This window comes from Lactuca sativa, chromosome 5 (assembly GCF_002870075.4).
Source record: "Lactuca sativa cultivar Salinas chromosome 5, Lsat_Salinas_v11, whole genome shotgun sequence".
NCBI classification, from domain to species: Eukaryota; Viridiplantae; Streptophyta; class Magnoliopsida; order Asterales; family Asteraceae; genus Lactuca; species Lactuca sativa.
The window spans coordinates 219,661,003-219,680,821 of NC_056627.2; the positions used below are offsets into that span (position 1 = coordinate 219,661,003).

The 19,819-nt window shown below is 36.4% G+C and overlaps 2 protein-coding genes and 1 long non-coding RNA gene across 5 annotated transcripts; 1 reads left to right on the plus strand and 2 right to left on the minus strand.

Moving 5' to 3' along the window:
• Window positions 1-558: 558 nt before the first annotated feature.
• LOC111885243 (uncharacterized) lies at window positions 559-2,384 on the minus strand. 3 transcript variants are annotated; one of them, XM_023881512.3, is made up of 4 exons: window positions 2,063-2,384; window positions 1,804-1,959; window positions 1,328-1,462; window positions 559-1,079 (listed from the first exon to the last, which is right to left on the minus strand). In XM_023881512.3, exons 1-4 carry the CDS (start codon window positions 2,334-2,336, stop codon window positions 1,039-1,041), a joined length of 606 nt encoding a protein of 201 aa, XP_023737280.2. In that variant the 5' UTR covers window positions 2,337-2,384; the 3' UTR covers window positions 559-1,038. The 3 variants fall into 3 exon arrangements, with proteins under 3 accessions (XP_023737280.2, XP_023737282.2, XP_023737281.2); XM_023881514.3 differs by having other exon boundaries at window positions 1,315-1,462; XM_023881513.3 differs by having other exon boundaries at window positions 1,293-1,462.
• Window positions 2,385-5,772: 3,388 nt separating this feature from the next.
• Window positions 5,773-6,183, minus strand: LOC111885246 (uncharacterized). Its single transcript, XM_023881518.1, has one exon. It carries the CDS (start codon window positions 6,181-6,183, stop codon window positions 5,773-5,775), a length of 411 nt encoding a protein of 136 aa, XP_023737286.1.
• A 10,065-nt stretch (window positions 6,184-16,248) lies between these two features.
• Window positions 16,249-18,232, plus strand: LOC122198072 (uncharacterized). The gene is made up of 3 exons (XR_006191903.2): window positions 16,249-16,627; window positions 17,422-17,481; window positions 18,086-18,232. It is a non-coding gene; the product is annotated as an uncharacterized LOC122198072 (long non-coding RNA).
• Window positions 18,233-19,819: the final 1,587 nt, after the last annotated feature.

Below are 19,819 nucleotides of genomic sequence, written 5' to 3' on the forward strand. Positions count from 1 at the left end.
ATTTTGCTTAATTTGGTGAAATAAGCCGAAAAATCTTCAGATCCTTGTGAAATTGAATACAGCTGTTGTTGAATTTGGTAAAGTAGAGCCCCATCAGATTGAGCATAGCGATGATTAAGTTCATTCCAGATTTCGCTAGCAGTTTGAAGAAACAGAACACTATCAGCAATGTTCTTATGTAGAGAATTCAATATCCAGCTGATCACCATGGAATTAACTCGAAACCAATTAGAAAATGAAGGATCTGAATCAGAAGGTTTTGTGATTGAGCCATCGATGAATCCAATTTTGTTCTTAGCAGCTAAAGAGATCATCATTGATCTCTTCCATGAATTGAACCCAGCACCATTGAAAACAGAGGTAACAAGAACAGAATTTGGATTATCGGAAGAAGCAATGAAATAAGGACTGGTATGATCGATAGTTGGAGAAGAATTAGTACTTGATGAAGACATGATGATAAGAAAAGAAAATGAATGTAGGATGAATTGAAGAACAGATGAGAAATGAAGATGAAGATCAAAGAACCTAATCTGATACCATGTTGAGATGTTATGATTGAAAGAGAAAATTGTATTTGATTCTTATTATCTGAATGCTTAAGTTACAACTGAAAACTATACATGAATATATAACTGTCTATAACTACTTGTAACAGAAGATTTCATAGAAAAGACTAAAATGCCCTTAAGGCTAAACAAACTCTAACGACTTAACGACTTATAATGGAAAAGACTAAAATGCCCTTAAGGCTAAACAAACTCTAATGACTTAACGACTTATACTGTAACATAATCTAATACAAAGAACCATTTCAGTCACTTGGTTACAACCTAGACTTTGTAGTTTGTCCTCATTAAAATGAACATTAGATAAAACCAGTTAAACCGTTAACCATTCAAATCTATCCACATTACAACATGATGACTATAAGAACAGACTAGAACATGATGACTATAAGAACAGCATTCTAGTCGCCTTACAGATATGCATGAAAGACCACACACATGTATATTCTCTCCAGAAAGTTGTCAATATTTATTCCACAGAGCTCTTTGTCTCAGTTTCAAGCATTGCCCCTGATACATAAGAAAATATAAAACGACTTGCAAAGTCCAGAAAAAAAGGTTACGGTCTGTTTTTTGAGGACAACCAGAGAACTGTTTAAAGATTTTAGTAGAATAACGGTTGTAGTTATCTTCATAATAATTTAAAATAACATGATGTTTGTCTTTTTTTTTAAAACAATACGTTCTTTAGTTTAAAAAACATGTTTGGCCTCAGAAGGAAACCTATATATCAGTAGTAAATAACCATAATGAAGGACCTCGGATGGGTTTAGTGCCATAATTCTGGCGAAACATGTGCTTCATTGTTTCACGATAAGCTACAGTTCCAGTAACCACAGGTCTTCCCTGTGTTTCTGTGCTTTTTTCACTTCCCCCGAGAGTCTTGAAATGTCCTGAAACCAAAACAAGATTTGGGTTCATGAACCTCTATCCATATGTTGTCCTCTCTTTATGGGTTGTTATAATCTCTCTTGTTGTGCAAATATTGTGTACAGGTGTTTCTGGATTGAAAATTAACATGTCACTGCTTCATAATTAAGTAAGCAAAACTATGGCTTCTTTATTTCTCTTGATGAAATATTATGAACAAGAAAGAAAAAATACACTGAACTGGAAAATCAACAAAATGAAACCTCATCGAATTAGGTAATAGTGTTATAGCAAATGAAATGATCTGCAAACACCTAGATGAAAACATATTATTAGTGCTCAAAGATTAATTGAGTGAGTGTACCTGAACTTGGATTTGCTGGAAGACTCTTGGAACAAACATGCTCATTAGTAAGCAAAGGAGAATACAAATAGCAGTCGGCTTCAAGAAAGTCAACAACTTTTTCAATCAATTTCTTGTTCCTCCCCCTAATTGGTAGAGCCACATCTCCATAGCCTCCTACAATAACAAGTAATATAAACCCCGATTTATACGGGAAAAGATTGTGTTTTTCGACTTATGGAACTAGAAGAATCGAAGGGACCATAGATGTAAAACTTACCTGCGAAAGTGGAGTAGAGCTGTTTTGGTGGAAGCAAATCAAAGGTGGGTTGAGGAGAAACCAAAGGGTTATACATATAAGAATCAGAAATAAGGTAGGAGACAACTTGATTCATGAACAAATCTTTTGTGGTGTGTTTCTTGTGTTTGTGCTTACGAATGATTGTGCGTTTAATGGGTTTTTGCTTACTGATTCGTACGGGTGAAGATGTTGGGATTACATGCTTCTCCAATGTTGCCAAAGTTGTGGGTATAAAAGAAGTAATTCTTTTCATTTCTTCGCAGAGGGGTTTGTCGTGTGTGTCTGTGTGTGGGTTTTGGTTTCTTTTCATTTCTTGTATTAGGATCAACAAGGAAGAAGGTACCGTTAATGACGTGGGTGGATAGGTGTTTTGGTGGCGACACGTGGTTCTTAAAGTCTTAAATTACACGTGTAGCTTTGTAAGATGGCAGCTGTTCTGTTCGACGGTGGAAGACTCTGGAGCATATTATATATATATATATTACTTTGATTTGATAATAAGTATTGTAGTTGGGCCATGAAATGCATTATTATTATATTATTATAAATAATACTATACATATTATAGACTAGGTGTAAGACTCGAAAATACACGGGTTTATTAAAAATAAAAATTTAATATCAATATTTAAACATTAAATTTAATATCAATATCAGTTTTAGAGCTCTCATTAATTATGACATTTATTACATTATAAATATATCAATTCTTTTTCAAGGAAGCATTTATTTCTCTCAATATTATAACCGAAATAAATTATGATATGTGAACAAATCAGAAAATTACATGTGGAAATAAATAAATTCTAAAAATCTATTAAAATCTCATATGTCCAAATCAATGAGGACATGACATGTGGCAGAAAATAGGTTTTATTTATTAGTATAGATGTTATGGGAAATCAAGTATGAGGCGAAACTGGAAACTTAGTTTTAAGTAAGCTTGGGCTTCAAATAGTAGTCCGGGACTCCAAGCCCATTACTTAATAGATATTTTCCTTCCTGACAAGAAGAAATTCGTAAGAGAGAGAGAGAGAGAGAGAGAGAGAGAGAGAGAGAGAGAGAGAGAGAGAGAGAGAGAGAGAGAGAGAGAGAGAGAGAGAGAGAGAGAATAGAGATGGTTTAGGAAGGTGCAAGAGATATTTTTTATAAATCGTAAATCTAGTTTATTCTTAAATTATTTTTTAAATCCACCTGTCAAGAGTGATTTAAGAGATTTTACGTAGGAGTATGTCAACCAGACAACTAGGTTTATCGAGCATTAGAGGAGACATTGAGGGTTTGAGCAAGTAAATTGTAGACCTTCAATAACACTCAAGGTTGTAAAAAACGTTTGACGTTTTAAGGATTAATCGATCAGGCGAAGATTAATCGAGGGATTAAACGGGACCATAAATTGCTAATTCGTTAAATTTTAAAAACTTAAATATGATTAATATCGAGGGGTGTTCGTTTGGATGGATCGGTTCGATCCGATCCAATCAAGTGAATCCAAAATAATTTTGGTTTTCAAAACATGAATCCAAATAGTCCAAACTAAATTCTAATCCAATCCAATCTGATCCAATTATAATTCGGTTGGATCGTTTTTATCAGTGTTGTAAAAATCCCGATTAATCCCTAGGCGCTACTTGACCGATTAGAGAGCGTCTAGCGATTAATCCATGCATACAAAAAGACTGGAACAGTAGAACTCGATGAAATTTTAACACTTTGAATAGTTATATCTCAATAGAAACTATTTGAGGTATAATTAATGTTGTATTTATCATATTAACCTATTTTGTTATGATATTAGTGGTATTTATGAACTTTTATATGATATTAGTCATATTTAATTTTTTAAAATCCAACAAATTAGCAATTAATGACCCCCGATTAATCTCCGCCTAGTCAATTAATCCATTGACCCCAGTCCACCGACTAGCTAACGTCGAACGATTTTTACAACATTGGTTTTTATAATTCGGTTTTCAAAAACTGAAACATTTTAAAACGACATATAATTGTAGTATTACCCAATTTTACAAAAGAAGTAAAAACAAATTATTTAATTGTGATTTAAATTTATAAAAAACTACTAACAAGTAATATTATAGTTTAATATATTGTAGATAAAAAACTATTGAGAGTAAATGCATACTAATGTTTTTTATTTGGCGGCACTTTTTGAACCTATTTGAAAAAATAAATTACAAAATTAGTAAATATTTTTTAATCTAATAATAAATTGTTATTCAGGTTTTTTTAGACTAATCTGTTCTTATTTTATAAACCAAAATCAATCTAAAATACAAAATAATAATACGGTTTTGTTGAAAACCTATCAAAAAATCCGAATATCTAAACCAAATAGTCCAATCCAAATTGTGTAATTGGACAATTCAGTTTTATCCAAATAGTGAACAGTCCTATTAATATCATAACAAAGTTCGTAAATGTCGCTAACATCATAAAAATAGGTTAATATGATTAATATAATTATAACCATTCCTCCAATAATTTCTATTGAGATATAACTTCTTCAAAGTGTTAAAATTTCATCGTTTGTTACTGCTTCATTCATTTTGTAGGCAGAGATTAATCGCTAGGCTCCTCCTAGTCGGTTGGGTAGCGCCTAAGTGCTATTCGGAGATTAATCGGGACCAGTTCGAGATTTTTACAACACTAATAACACTTAAAGGTATTTTTTAACCTTATGTATTATAAGCTATGGATCCATATCCATGTTATCTAAAGCTTGCAAATATCATCTAAAACGTTGTATGCTTACAGACTTTGAATTAAAACATCAATAAATAAATATTTCTAGTTCCTTTTTTTTCAAAATCCTAAAATAACATCTATCGTACTCCCGTCAACTATAAATCCTAATAGTAACATATAAGACACTCACATCAACTAATAATAATGTAACATCCAGTTTTTTAGGTATATTTTAGGGAAAACCTCATAAAAACCCTATGCATTATTCTTGGATGCTTAATAAAACCCTTATATTATTTTTTTGGTCATTTTAATCATTATTTTTGCTGAAACCGTTTAAACTATCTAATTCATCAGGTAACCCTAGGTTACCCGTTCTCATTAGTCCGACGTGTTCCTTTGTGCAGCCAGAATAAAAACAAAGAAACAAAACATAGCTTCTAATTTGTTGTTTGTTCTTGCTGTGTATCCGGAAAAAAAAATCAAGACATCCTTCTTTTCTTCTTTCTTTTGCTCGAAAAAAAAATTCACAAGTTTTTTTTTTTTGGTTCGATCGAAGGAGGAGGCTGTTCGGATGTTTTGGGTTCGAATGAGGGTGGTATAAGGGAGGTCTCCGCAGTAGGTGTTTCCCTTTTTTTTATTGCAGGGATAAAGGAAGGAGATGATGAATAGTGTCATGGCGATGGCTTCAATCGTAAGCAGCAGTGGTGATCTTTCTTTTCTTCTTTCTGTTCGATGGCTTCAATCTTGCTCAAGCCACTTGCCCAAAGAACCATATATGTTTGCTTCTAAAATGGTAGCTACGTAGATCCGGGTCGAATTCGGGTCAAAGAGAACCCGTTTGGCTAAGATTTAGACGCTCGAGGGGACTTTGATCGGTAGAATAGAAGTGGTGGACGGATGTACAAATTCGAGGCGGTGATTCCTGCTTGGAGGAGGCAATCGAAGGTTGCGGTTATGAGAAGGATGACAACACTGAAGAATTAAATCCAGAGGCGATGCAGAACGGTGGTTCCGTCGGATTCAGGGGAGGTGGACATGGGTTGAAGGTAAGCCCATGCCGCATGTTTCACAAGGTGATTCCTTATCGACATTTCATAACCCGAATGGACGGCGGAGCAAGCAACTTTAGGGGGTTGGACATGTGCTGTCGGCGATGGAAGTATGTCCCGGAGGGAAGTATAACAAGTGGGTTTGATCGGGATCAGCTCAAAATCCACTGAAGAAGAAGATGATGAAGATGTGGTGGCAGTTGTTGTGGTGGCGATGGAGGAGGAGGAAGAAGAGTGGCAGGGTTTTGTGACGACAGTTGGTGTCCCGCTGGAGTTCCGTCGTCTGAGGATGGGGATTGGTGGTGTGCTAGAATCATCGGCGGCGGCGATGGCGGCGTCCATGGCAGTAGATGGAATTGAGAAATTAGAGAGTGGAAAAGATTTTATAAGATTTGAGAAATGTTAAATGGTTTTGTAGTATGAGTAAAGCCAATAATTGGCGTATATTGTCCATGTCTTTGTAATGAAGCTTTGAGGTGATTGACAAAAGAAGAACGAGAAACAAGATTGCAGCTTCTGGAGAAGGAGAATGGAGACACACCCAATTTAACCCATATTAAATTAAAACCACATCATCTATTTAAGGCCATGTCATCCAATATAAGCCACATCATCTATTTTACCGGTTAGCTTGGGCTAACAGTCACAAAGGATGAAAACAATCAAAGGTTAGAAAGAATAGTGGTTAATTTGTACAAAAAAATGATATAGGTTTTTTTAAGCATTAAGATATAATATATAGGGTTTTTATGAGGTTTTCCATATATTTTATTTTAATTATAAATTTGATTTTAGGGGTCGCCACGACTAGAAAGTAAAGGCCATGATGTGGCCACCGCTGACGTCTTAAACCCTGATTTTCCATATATTTAAAGGTAAGTGGGAGGCCGGGGTTGTTCATTCTCACCCGCCATCACTCTCGAACCCTAGAAACCCTAACCCTAATCCTCCTTGGTGCTCTTATTCTCATTTTAGTAAACTTTTAGTGGTTTTGAAGGAAGAAGAAGAAGAGTTATTGCCTTGGTTCAGCAAGTGATCCTTTCCTCCATTTGTCTACATCTTTTGGACTCCATATAAGTCCTCACGATTCAACCTTTTTGTGTTCTTCTTCATAGATCGAGGTTTTGGAGCATGTATTGGTCATTTTGGAGTGGTTTGAGTGGTTAAAAGAGATAAAGATTGCAACTTTCTGGTTTCTCTATGTCCCTTGAATGTTATATCTTATAGATATGGAATTTTGTGGTAAGATGTGAACCATGCATAGATTTTGGGTCATTTTGTTCCCCTTTTAACCTAGATTGAAGAAGGACATGCATGGGTCATACTTGTCCATAAAGTTTGGATTTTTATGGACCATTAGCAGTCCTAGAAGCATACTGGAGAAGTTGGACTGAGGACCTTCGGGATTAAGTGCTTAATGGTTGAGTTTTTGCCATTTTTAGCCTCATAGAAGCTAGGGTTAGAGATTTTATCCTTTTGGGTGGACTTAATGGATAAAGTTGGAAACTTTATCCTTCTAGAAAATATTTTGGACTAGATCTAAGCTTTGGAGTTCTTGGGACTGAAGGAAGCAGCTTAATCCATTAAGTTGTTTTGGATCCAGTGCCCACGATGTGGCATCAGGTCGCCACGTCGTGGCGACTGGGGTTAGATCGAATGTTTTGTCCTGATCGGGTGCCACGACATAGCCAAGGACGGCCACGGTGTGGCGCGTCGCTGAAGCTAAATGTTCGATTGTTGACTTGACCTTTGTCCATTGGCATTGAGGGTTGACTTTTGAGTTGTGGACCTTGGTCAAATTTCTAGTTTTAGAAAGGTAGACTAAGGGTCTTCCTTGCGTGTATATCCAGGTGACATTTAGCACCATTTTGGGACTTTGTGAGCTTGCGGATTTAGAGCCGCATTTTGAGGTGAGTCTTTTCACTATACTCGTGGGTCGAAGGCATCAATTCCGGCCCAGTAAATTAGATTTGTAGAATGATAGTTGTCTTTGTGACACTTGTTGATACGCATGCATGTGGTTTTTGTGTTTGTGACTCTTGTTGTTATTACTGTATGTTTAGCTATAGGGTGAAATAGACCCAGGTTGAAAGATGTCGAAGAAGTTGAAATAGACCCATGGGTGAAATAGTCTCAATATCGGTTGAAAGATACCAAAGGAGTTGAAATAGACTCATGGGTGAAATAGACCGAGCTTAATTTCTTTCTGTTATGTATGTTTCTGCAGGTGGTATTTTGGAAAACTCAATGAGCTTTGTGATTATAGTTTTATGTTTATGGTTTCAGGTATTTTCAATTTGAAATGGAAGGACCCGGTGTGATTGAACGCATCCATCTGTATTCTGCTTTTTATGACATGATTTATACTTTGATGACAATTTTATATATTATCACATCTTTATGGATTTTTAAATGAATGAATGATGATTTTGATAGTTTTAAAAACAAAAGTTTTTACATAGTAATTTTTGGATGTTACAAATAAAATGCAACAATCCGATAAATCTATGATTCTTTGAAAATAGTTCCATTTTTTTGGCTATATAACATTGCATACACAAGCGTAGTAAATTGCAAGATAAAATAACCTAACTTCATGCAATAATTTGAAAGAATAACCTAAAAAACTTACGAACACCGACAAAGCGAAAAGCTTTTGTTTATTGGATTGTTTGATCAAGACAATCCAATGGCTTATTGATGACTTCATGACAACAAAGTGACAAACAACTAAAGTCATCTCAGTTAAGCTACATATATGTTGTTGGATTAATGTCTAAGTCCATAACTATAATTGGTAAGACTTGACCCGACCCGGCATGGTCCATTTGGGTTGCATACCATCATGCACTTGAATGAGAGAAATAAGACACTTATGGTTATTAATATATTATAAGTTCTAGTATATTAATAATAAGAATAATAAGATTATTTAATTAGTATTGATCAAGAATTAATCTAGGATTAATTAAGTGATCAAAAGAAGACTAATTAAATATATGGGTTGATTGTGTAAATCATCCATACTTGTATAGTGGGCTAATGCTCCATGGATAATCAAGTTGGGCTAAAACCCATAGGATGGTCCATGGATGCTCCATGGTGTATTTGTATCCATGGATCCAAGGAAATGGAAAGCCATGACAATTAAGAGTTTACCCTAATTGTGTAACTATATAAGCATCTTATTATTGAGGAAAAATCGGCCACTAGTGTGTGTGAAGAAAGGGCTAGCCGATTTTGAAGAGTGTAGAATTCTCTCAAATCATTCTAAGTGTTTTGATGATTGTGATTCCATTTGAGGTGTCACACTTGGGGCACTAAGCACTCAAGCTTCATGAAGACTTTCTACATCAAGAGGTATGTATTCTATCTTGTTACATTCATTGTTTTGTATGCTAGATTAGGATAATACCTTGGAAGTTCTTATTTGCATGTATAATAGAGAAAACATAGATCCAAGGTATTTAGGGTTGCATGTACACTTAGGAAGTGTTAGAATGCTCAAAACCCAACAGTGGTATCAGAGCCACGGGTTGTTTTCTGTTATATTGATGCAAATATTTTATTTTCAAAGTTGAAAAAAAAAGAAAAAAAAAACATGAAGTTTGTCAAATTTTACGATAATTACTTGTTCTTGTGAAAAACTAATTATTTGTAAAATTTGAATAATTTGCTTTATGAGTTGAATTAGGTCAAATTTAATAAAAGATAAAATAATATGATTATTTTATTAGTTTTAAAAGTTTGATCTAAAGAGTTTTATTTTTTGAAACCTCCATAAGTTATGGATATGAAAAGGTTTTTAAAAAAAAATTGATTCAAAGTTTTTTTGGAGTTACAAAATTTGGTGTTAATGTTTTAAAGGATTACATAACTTAAGAATAAGTTATGGATCACCAAAAGTTTTTTGTGTTATCTTGTTTTATGAGTGAATTTAGATTAATGATGAAAATTATGTGATAGTTGGTTTTAATCCAAATTAATCTAAGAATTGATTCTAAAATGTGTTTTTGTAACTTGTCCTCAAGTTATATGAAAAGTCACATTTAAGAATCATAAAACTCATAAAAATTGGCAAAGGTTACAAAAATGAAGAGTCTAGTTCTAATTAAAAGGTTTTATGACTCCATAACTTGTCCTCAAGTTATGGAGGACCAAGAGTCTCTTCATTTAATAAAATAAAATAAAATAAAAAAAAGGTGTAACCTTAATTAATTCCATAAGTTATAAAATAAAGAAAAGTTAATTTTTTTATTAGTTTAAAGTCTTCCATAACTTGTCCTCAAGTTATGGAACTTGAAGAGTTTTTGGATTAAAACTACTTTAAACACATAAGTTATGGAATTAATTAGTTTTGAATAGTTTCAAAACTTGCCCTCAAGTTTTGGAATTTGTAAAGTTTTCACTTATGAATACTTTAATTCCAAGTTAGCCCTTAGAATTTTAAAAGTTAAAATTCAACCCTTATACTTTATAATATTATAAGTTAATAATATATATATGTATAAGAGTAAAGTCAGTCTTACCGCTAGTACGCCTCATTCACGAAGCCGGTCTATAAGGTGGGTATAAGGTTGTTGCCTATAAAATGGCAACTTAATGAGTGTCCACTCTCACCCACCGCTTGCTTGACTGGTGGAGGGTCGTTAGCCGAACGGGTTTGACAGGACTAGGATTCTCCCTTCATTAAAAGTATTAATGAAAAATACTAAGTAACTAAACTCTTAATAATACCCAATCTTAGTTACTTAGGAAAAATGTGAATAAGGTGCTAATCCATGAAATTACACTTTACACTTTGTCTAAGTCGTTAGTGGAGCGTGTGTGGTTAACCGGCACACTAACTTGGACTTAACAAGGTAGGTAAAGGGTGACTTAATATTTATCATAGTATTGATGGAGCGTGTGTGGTTAACCGGCACATCGATTGAGGGGTAATTATTAAGGGTACCAAGTGATTTGCATGGTTACTTCACACCTTGTTTTGTGATCCTCGGCATCCCAGTCACAAAACCTGAAGGGCACACTCGAGATTGAAACATGCCTTTGAAAAGTTCAATGAATCTCAAAGATCTAGGAGTTTCAAAACCAATTAAAACCTAATAATACATTTCGTTTATCTTGGTGGAAATTGGTGAATCGTCATTCACCTACCTTCAAATATTTTATAGCTTGGATTACGGCATACCTCTTCTAAGTTATAAAATAGTTTGTTGGGTCCTAGCCTTAATATTTCATATTGGGTGTCATATTAAGGACTTAAGATCAACTATCTTGAATATCTCCCAAAAGATGTCTGGTTTAGACACTTATGATCTTCCCAAATCTCTTGAAACAAGGTTTCCTAATGAAGATGATGTCCCATGGATATCATACTTCTTTCTCCTCCTCCAATTATTCTCCCTAACCCACAAGTTCTTGAAAAGTTTAAGGTCACTCAAGCCCTATTGGCAAGGCAAGGTCTAGGTGTGAGCACATCTTGGAGATGTAGTCACATATTGACAAGCCGGGAGAGTTGGGTGTCAAAGTATTGAGAAAGTTGGTGGTTCAATCACTTTCTAAGTCACATAGTGAGTTCCTTTGGGACACCTATGAAACAGACTATGACAAGACCCTTAATGATCTTATCTATTTGTTAAGATCAACTTCCTTAATACTTGATGGACATTGACAATAGTGACACAGGAAATCCAGTAAAGCATTCTCTTCCCAATGGAAAGGGATCGGCCATAGTCAATTCGGTTGACCAAATGGTAAAGAGAAAAGCTAAGTCTGTGATAGTCCTGTGTGTCTTTATCAAAGGGTCCATATGTTTATATTGCCAAAGAAAGGGGCATTGGTTGCGAAGCTGCCAAAATTTACCTAAGGATGTTAAAGTCAATAAGTTTGACTCTACTTCAGGTAAAGTCCACTATCTAACTCTGTTAAGTTTCTATTCTGAGATTCTTGATACATGATGTGACTGGGTCACATGGTGATGTTTTAAGAATTAAAGAAAAGTGAAGAAACTTAAAGAAAGAATATGCTGAATCTGATGGCGTAGATGGATTTCTATCGCGTAGTTTGAAGATCGGATTCTTGAGCTACTTCTTAGGAGTTATGAGATATTGCTTAAGGAATAGATAACAACAAGTTTTCATATGGATTGTAAGGATAAGTTTTTCCGCAAAGTTTTAAAATAAAAGAAAATTTTTTAAAATATCCTTACAATGGCATTTGAGGAAAAATTGTTGCTTATATGATTCCATTAACAGCAAGAGTGGAAACATGAAATTGATTCTTTCATTTGTGGTGATGTCTAAATTTACCAAATAAGGAAAGATTCTCATCACCCAAGTTTCAAGTAGACCGGAACTTGGAATCATGCAAGTTGTATAGCATGATGAATGAGAACTTTCGAGTTTTGGAAAAATTAAGACTAATTACTTGTTCACATGGATGTGTGAGTCAAGTAAAGGACTAAGAGATCGAGTACACATTCTTGTGCACTGATTAAGTCCACCACAAAAGATCGATAAGAAGAATCAAATTAGGCAGAAGGATAAAAGTTTCTCATATCTGAAAAGATGGGAGAGTACTTTAGTATCAGTTTTGTGATCATCTTAATGATTAAGAAACCATATCAAAATTAGTTCTCTAAGGAAATCTTAGTGCATTCTTATGACTAAGAAGAGGAACTTGAATTGTTGAAATGGTTAAATCAAGAAGATGAGTCATACTTCGTTCCAATACAAGTCTTAGAGTCATACTCCAAGATTGTAACTTGAGTGACATGTCTCAAAAGAAGGTTTAAAACACTTGTCAAATGTAAGAGTAAAAGTTTTCTACTCTTGTACATTTGAAATTGGTAAGTTGTGATGTTTTGGATAAAACAAAGACCAACTTAGGCCAATTGGGTAAAGTGTTTTTCTTGATTAGAATCCGCACTATCTCTTGGATGTTTGACAAGGGAGTCTTATATGTCAAGAGGACAGTGGGAGTCTTAAAGGTCTTGAAAGTCTCAAGAAATAATCAAGAATAAAACCTCATGTTCTTCACTAGCACACGACTTGAGGTTTATAACCTATCGTGTTGACATATCTGTGCCCATTCCAGTTAAAGTTGGCTTTGCATATGAGTTCTTAGAGTTCTCAGTTTGTTGCATAACAACTTGGAAGCAATGGCAGGCCCTTGAGCTGCCAGGTGGCAAGAAGTTAAGATTGAGTTCAATCCATATGGTTTTGGATTTGTCATTATCTTTGTCTTGTGATTATGGTTTGACAAATTCATATGGGTAGGAACTCATACACCATATAAATCTAAGTGTCATAAGGTTTCTCTCCGATTCATGAAAATGATGGTGAGGAAACGCTTTCACTAAGTAGATTTTACGAAGATATCAATTGTGTCATTTGCATTTTCAAAAGTCGTTAGTGGAGCGCGTGTGGTTAACCGGCACACTAACATGGACTTGTGAGAAATGGAAAATGCCTAAGCAATTGAGACCATGATTACGGTATCCCTTTTCATGGTTCTTGAAATTGCTTAGACACACAGGTGAGCTATCTACGGAAAGGGTGTATGAATCTAAATTTCAGACTGTCCAGCTGATTTCTGAGTACATGTCAAAGCTAGTGGGAGCATAAGTGTTATGCTAATAATCATCATGTTAGTGGGAGCATGATAATTATGATAAGTATTGCAAGTCAGCAATGTTAATTATAGAAAACAAAAGTTTTAATTGGGAAAAAGTTGTTTTGCTATAATTAAGGGAGAGGAAATTATGCTTCATCTCAAATCTATAAGCTTAGATCGTGAGGTTTTAATCATTTAGTCAAGGATATATATGAATTTCATGTTGGAATGGCTCAACATAAGGAAATTCTGTATACGGGTCCATTATTTGCGTTCTAAAATTCGATTATGATTACGGCATCCCTTTTCATAATCTGAATTATGAGAACTTGGCAAATTGAAATGGAAATATTATAGCAAAAGACTGGTTTAGTCTTTATGTGAGACATCATGAATCGTGTCCCATATGCTTCGGATATAGGATCGATTACATGTGCTATATTCATCCGTTCTAAAATTTTCCAAATGCCTGGGGCATTAAGAAGGGAAAAAGGTTTAGAACTGGATATGACTAAAAGGATTAAACAATTGTCGAGAACAATCTAAGGTTTACCAAAGATTGGTTGCTCAAGGACAGTTGGAAGTATAGTGATAATTCTGGAAGGACCATATTGACATAATCTGTAAGGAGGCAACTCTTGTTCAGAAGTGATAGTCAAAATGGAATCTGGAAATGTTTCAAAGTTAGAATTTTCAATCTGTGTAAGATTAAGGAAACTTAATGCAAGAAGGATATTTCCAAGGAGTTGATCTCCTTTGGAATACTCTGTAATGATTGTTGCCAAGTCTTTATGACTTTGTGCATAATCATTACGAGAGGATCAATGCATATAAGTTTAGAATCTAACAGATTTCAGTAAATGGCATGAATTTGGAATTCTTGCATTTGCAGTAAGGATTTGGGAGTGTGAAAAGTGAATCATTGAAGTTATGTTCAGTTGATCTAGTTCACAAAGTAAAGATCATAGACAAACATAGTATGCATACTTGGTGTGTGGCATGACTAGTGTTTAAGAAAACATAGTGTACATGCTTGGAGCATGGGACAACTATTGTTTTAAATTCAAGAATAAAGTTGATAGCTGAAACAGTATACAATGAATAATGTGTAATCATATGGTGATAAATAAAAGGTGTTTTATTTATGTTCAAAGGGTTGATACCATATTAGATTCAATTATTATTGTGTTTCACTTTGCATGTTTTGACTTCCCGAATAAACTAGGTTATTCTTCCGGAATGACTAAGTTATTCAAACCATCCACAGTCGGTCATATTTTGGAAGTAGATATGAATTAAGACTGTCATGATGGGTTGTAGAGGTCTAAGGTGTTGGACAAGGCTACAACAATCATGAGTGCTCATAAGTTCTGAGTATTGGATTCAACCCGCACTCATTGGAATCACTTCATGGATTTTATCACGAGTGATCATGAGACGATAATATCTTATATTCTTCAAACCTAGAGATATGAGTTGTTACTATGAGTTGATAGTACATTGATTGCACGAAACCGCATTTGGTAACTCTGTGCTATAAAACGTGCCTTTGTGTATGATTCAACAAGTAGTAGAACAAGCCATATGAGTCGAAGTTTATCCGTTCCTTTTACCTTCGGGATAAAAGCGATATCTGTGGGCCCCTCGATGATTTGATGATGACAAATGGAAGTGCTCGGCCGGGCCAGGACTGATTTGATTTGTTCAATTAGTCAGTCGTCATAAATCGGAAATTGGGAAACAACAAATGGACAGAGAGAATGATTATAATCCATGTCTCAGTCCATATGATATCTAGAATGGAGGAATATATGATCCCTTATCTAATGGACAAGTCATTGACAAAGGTCAGAGTTCATCGACAAGGTCAGAGTTCGACAAAAGCTTTTGAGAGCTACGATTGCCGGTTGGTTCCTGAAGTCATACGCAATAATAGTTTTAGACTTATCCAAGTGGGAGACTGTTGGATTAATGTCTAAGTCCATAACTATAATTGGTAAGACTTGACCCGACCCGGCATGGTCCATTTGGGTTGCATACCATCATGCACTTGAATGAGAGAAATAAGACACTTATGGTTATTAATATATTATAAGTTCTAGTATATTAATAATAAGAATAATAAGATTATTTAATTAGTATTGATCAAGAATTAATCTAGGATTAATTAAGTGATCAAAAGAAGACTAATTAAATATATGGGTTGATTGTGTAAATCATCCATACTTGTATAGTGGGCTAATGCTCCATGGATAATCAAGTTGGGCTAAAACCCATAGGATGGTCCATGGATGCTCCATGGTGTATTTGTACCCATGGATCCAAGGAAATGGAAAGCCATGACAATTAAGAGTTTACCCTAATTGTGTAACTATATAAGCATCTTATTATTGAGGAAAAATCGGCCACTAGTGTGTGTAAAGAAAGGGCTAGCCGATTTTGAAGAGTGTAGAATTCTCTCAAATCATTCTAAGTGTTTTGATGATTGTGATTCCATTTGAGGTGTCACACTTGGGGCACTAAGCACTCAAGCTTCATGAAGACTTTCTACATCAAGAGGTATGTATTCTATCTTGTTACATTCATTGTTTTGTATGCTAGATTAGGATAATACCTTGGAAGTTCTTATTTGCATGTATAATAGAGAAAACATAGATCCAAGGTATTTAGGGTTGCATGTACACTTAGGAAGTGTTAGAATGCTCAAAACCCAACATATGTAACATCCCGAACTTCGCCGGTATATTTCGAATCCCTTCTCTTTATTTAATTGCCATTGTAGTCCTTGGAGTTGTTTCAGTTGGGCCATGAGAAGTATAAGTTCTAAAGTTGCAACTTTGGGTCAGGAAGGAGTACGCTGAGCGTACTAGGCGCGCCCTAGTACGCTGGGCGTACACTCATGTACGTTGGACGTACTCATGTCAGGAGAAAACCCTAATATTTAGGGTTTGGGGACTATATTAACACCCTTATGGATCATTTCCTCTGATTATCCTCAGCATCCACTGCCTACATTCGTCCTCCCCAAAATCCTAGCTCTTCCTTGTGGATGTAAGCTTATTTGGTGTGTTTTAGAGTGTTTCAAGAGGAAGGCATTGCATCCAAGTGTTGGAGAAGAAGATCAAGTTCATAGATCTGAAGTTAGTTTGTGCTCAAGAAGCTCCTAAAGGTATAAAGTTCCAAACTTTATGCTTATATGCTTAGATCTCATCATTTTACTTTATTAGAAGCATCTCTTGTCCCAAAAGCCATAAAGTGGTGTATTTTGTGTTGTGGACGTAAAGAGCTATCCTTCCAGGCTCTTGAAGGGACTTTGAGTAATAAAAATAAGGTCCCATAAGTTGTAGGTGTCCCATGCAAGAGAAATAAGGTCTTAATGGATTAAAACCAAGCATTTAGGACTTTATGGACGTCCAAAGTAATAAAGTTCGTGACTTTATGGACCCTGGGCATGTTAGGCCTCTAGATCTGAGATTAGGACTTAAGTGCTTAAGTCATTAAGCACTTAATAAGGTTTTGCCCAGTTATGGAGTACGCCCATCGTAAATCCAGTACGCCTAGTGTACTGGGTCAACCACCCCGATGGTGGTCAACATCTGGTCGCGTACGCCCCACGTACCAGAGGAGTACGCCCCGCGTACGTCCTCTGTTGGGCCATTGACATTTGGGCTTCGGGTATTGGGCTGCTTATGGAGTAAAGGGACTTGGGCCTTTACTGGACTTAGTAAATAAAATGTTTTGGGCCAGTGAGTGGTAGTGGATCATGGGGTTAGGCCCAATAAGGAGGTTGGGCCCAATTTAGTAAATTGGGCCAATAGTGGACTTATGTATATGGACTTCCAAGTTGAGGGATTGGTGTGGGACTTTGGCCAACAAAAAGGGAATGGACTTAATGAGTTATGAGGACACTTAGTCAAGGGAGTAATGTTGGGTACTAACCTAGTATTTATTATTATGTGACAGTTCGGGATTCCCGGTGAGACAACAGTTAGAGAATTACAGTATTTCAGCACTACTTGCGAGGTGAGTTTTCCTCACTATACTCAAGGGTCTAAGGCACCAAGGCCATCCCTTTGGATTGTTATCTGATTATGTTATGCTAGTATGATCTATCAGATTGGTATCCTAGAGGGTAGGATAATATTATATGATATGTGGTATGATCTGTTAGATCGGCATCCTGGTAGATAGGATGGTGTTATGTGCTACGTTGTATGATCCGTTAGATCAAGTATTGTCTATAGACTGTTATGTGATTATTTGTTATATGTGCACATGTTTGTTTAGCGGTTGAGGCTTATCTGCTTTGTGCGAAGGCCAATAGACCTGGGCATTCCAACCTGTATGTTGTGGGTCGTGAGTATTCAATCCCGAGGATGATTGGACTCGTAGTGTGTGGGCATTCCAACCTATTGGTTATAGGCCTTGGGTATTCCATCCTGAGGATGATTGGACTCATAGTATGTTGGCATTCCAACCGGATGGTTGAGGGCCTAGGGTATTCCAACCCGATGGTTAACTAGACCCATAGTATGTTGTTTACGATTATATGTGTATTATTGTGGGTATGGGTATTTTGGCGGAACTCACTAAGCCTCTGGTTTACAGTTTCAGTTTATTGTTTCAGGTACATCAGGGGATTGCGACAAGGCGAAGGCGTGATCGTACAGCTCCTCATATTTATGTTTATGTTTCTGGGATACTCTGATATTATACCTTTTGAAAACAAGTTTTGTAATAACTAATGGTTTTTGGATTGTTTAAAAAGTTTTAATTTGGCTTTAATTTTATGGGTGTTACAAGTTGGTATCAGAGCCTTGGTTTGAGTGAATTGGAGGAACAATCATGTGACTCCAGTCTCAAATCAAGGAAAAGATTTTCAAATTGATTTTCAAAGGGTTTTCAAAATAAGTAAAGGAGGATGCAGGGTGTACGATCAGCCGGAGCCAGTAAGTGACCCCAAAATACCATACAGTTATTTGATTATGTGATATGTTAGAACAGCATGCTAGTGCTAGGCTAGGGATCTTCAGGAATTGCATGATAGAATTGCTTGATTACATGATTCCTGGTAGCATGGGGTTTTCCTTATATGAAATTGACATCATTACTATAGTTGTTTAGTGTATACATCACGATCGTACATAACTAAGATCTTATAGCCTAAGAATGTTTGGTTTGGCCTTATTTCCTTTTCTTGTTTGATGAAGGGCTTAGGGTAGGATCAGGTATTCGAAAGTCTATAGGGTCCAGCGTTATGTATGATTTTCATACACTAGTGCTGCAGGGTTGGTGGAAGTTTCATGGATAGGTGGGTTGTGCGAGACCGGTAGGTCAGTTACGAGACAGTTAGCCTTCCTCTAGGAGTGAGGTTGAGCGACCACCAGATGTATGTGTAGTGTTAGGGTGTTGTGGTGATTCTTGAGAAAAATATACGTAGGTATGGAAGGTAGTAGGGGCCCATACTACTGAAAGCATAGGACCCATACGCGTAACAAGGAAGTCACAACCCCTAGGGTTTAGTCGGGAGCTGGTTCCCGGTCATTTATGCGGATTTGCTGATATCTTCCTATTATATTTTCAGTATGGTGGTTATGAAGCGTTTCGTGACAGGATCCGGATCAGGATCAGGACAGGGTGATCAGGAGGCCCCAGCAGCACATGAGATTATCGGCCAGGAGGGGCCATTATTGACAGAGGATCGAGTCAGGGAGATCATCCGCGAGGAGGTGGTCGGGATTATCCGGGGTCAGATTCCGGAGTTGTTTGGGACTATCAAGTCCGCTATGATGGAGTACTTTGATGACAGATATGCAACCCTTACTGAGACAGTTGCCGCTACAGCCACCACGGCTGTAACAGCGGTAGGAGGGGGAGCAGGCCGAGTTTTTCAGTATCGGGACTTCGATAACACGAAGCCCCCGACTTTTGATGGTACTCAGGATCCCATTGTGGCCATGAGGTGGCTGTCAGATGTGGAGGGGTGTTTCTTTACATGTTCATGTCCTACTGACCAGAAGGTCAGATGCGCCCTGAACCTGCTGAGGTCCAGGGCAAAGGACTGGTGGAGATTGATGACAGGGTCGTATACAGATGACCAGAGAGCTACTGTTACTTGGGAGCAGTTCAGGGACATGTTCAGTGCTCGCTACATTCCGAGGGTCGAGCGTGAGCAGTTATCTCAAGAGTTTTTGGAGCTGGGACAGGGTACGGAGACAGTGACCAAAATCACCCGTATGTTTACTGAGAGGGCGATGTTTTTCCCGGAGTTTGCCTCAGAGCAGGCTCAGATGACATGCTATCTGAGCATGCTCAAGACTGACATCCATCAGTTTGTTGCCACTCAGAGATGTGATACTCT

Excerpts from the sequence above, each read along its gene's own strand:
- LOC111885243 (XM_023881512.3), bottom strand. The coding sequence starts at position 2,336 with ATGAAAAGAATTACTTCTTTTATACCCACAACTTTGGCAACATTGGAG. Across the intron at positions 1,960-2,062 it reads GCTCTACTCCACTTTCGCAG|GAGGCTATGGAGATGTGGCT; the intron begins GTAAGTTTTACA and ends TTGTTATTGTAG. Across the intron at positions 1,080-1,327 it reads TGGCACTAAACCCATCCGAG|GGGCAATGCTTGAAACTGAG; the intron begins GTCCTTCATTAT and ends CTTATGTATCAG.
- LOC111885246 (XM_023881518.1), bottom strand. The coding sequence starts at position 6,183 with ATGGACGCCGCCATCGCCGCCGCCGATGATTCTAGCACACCACCAATC.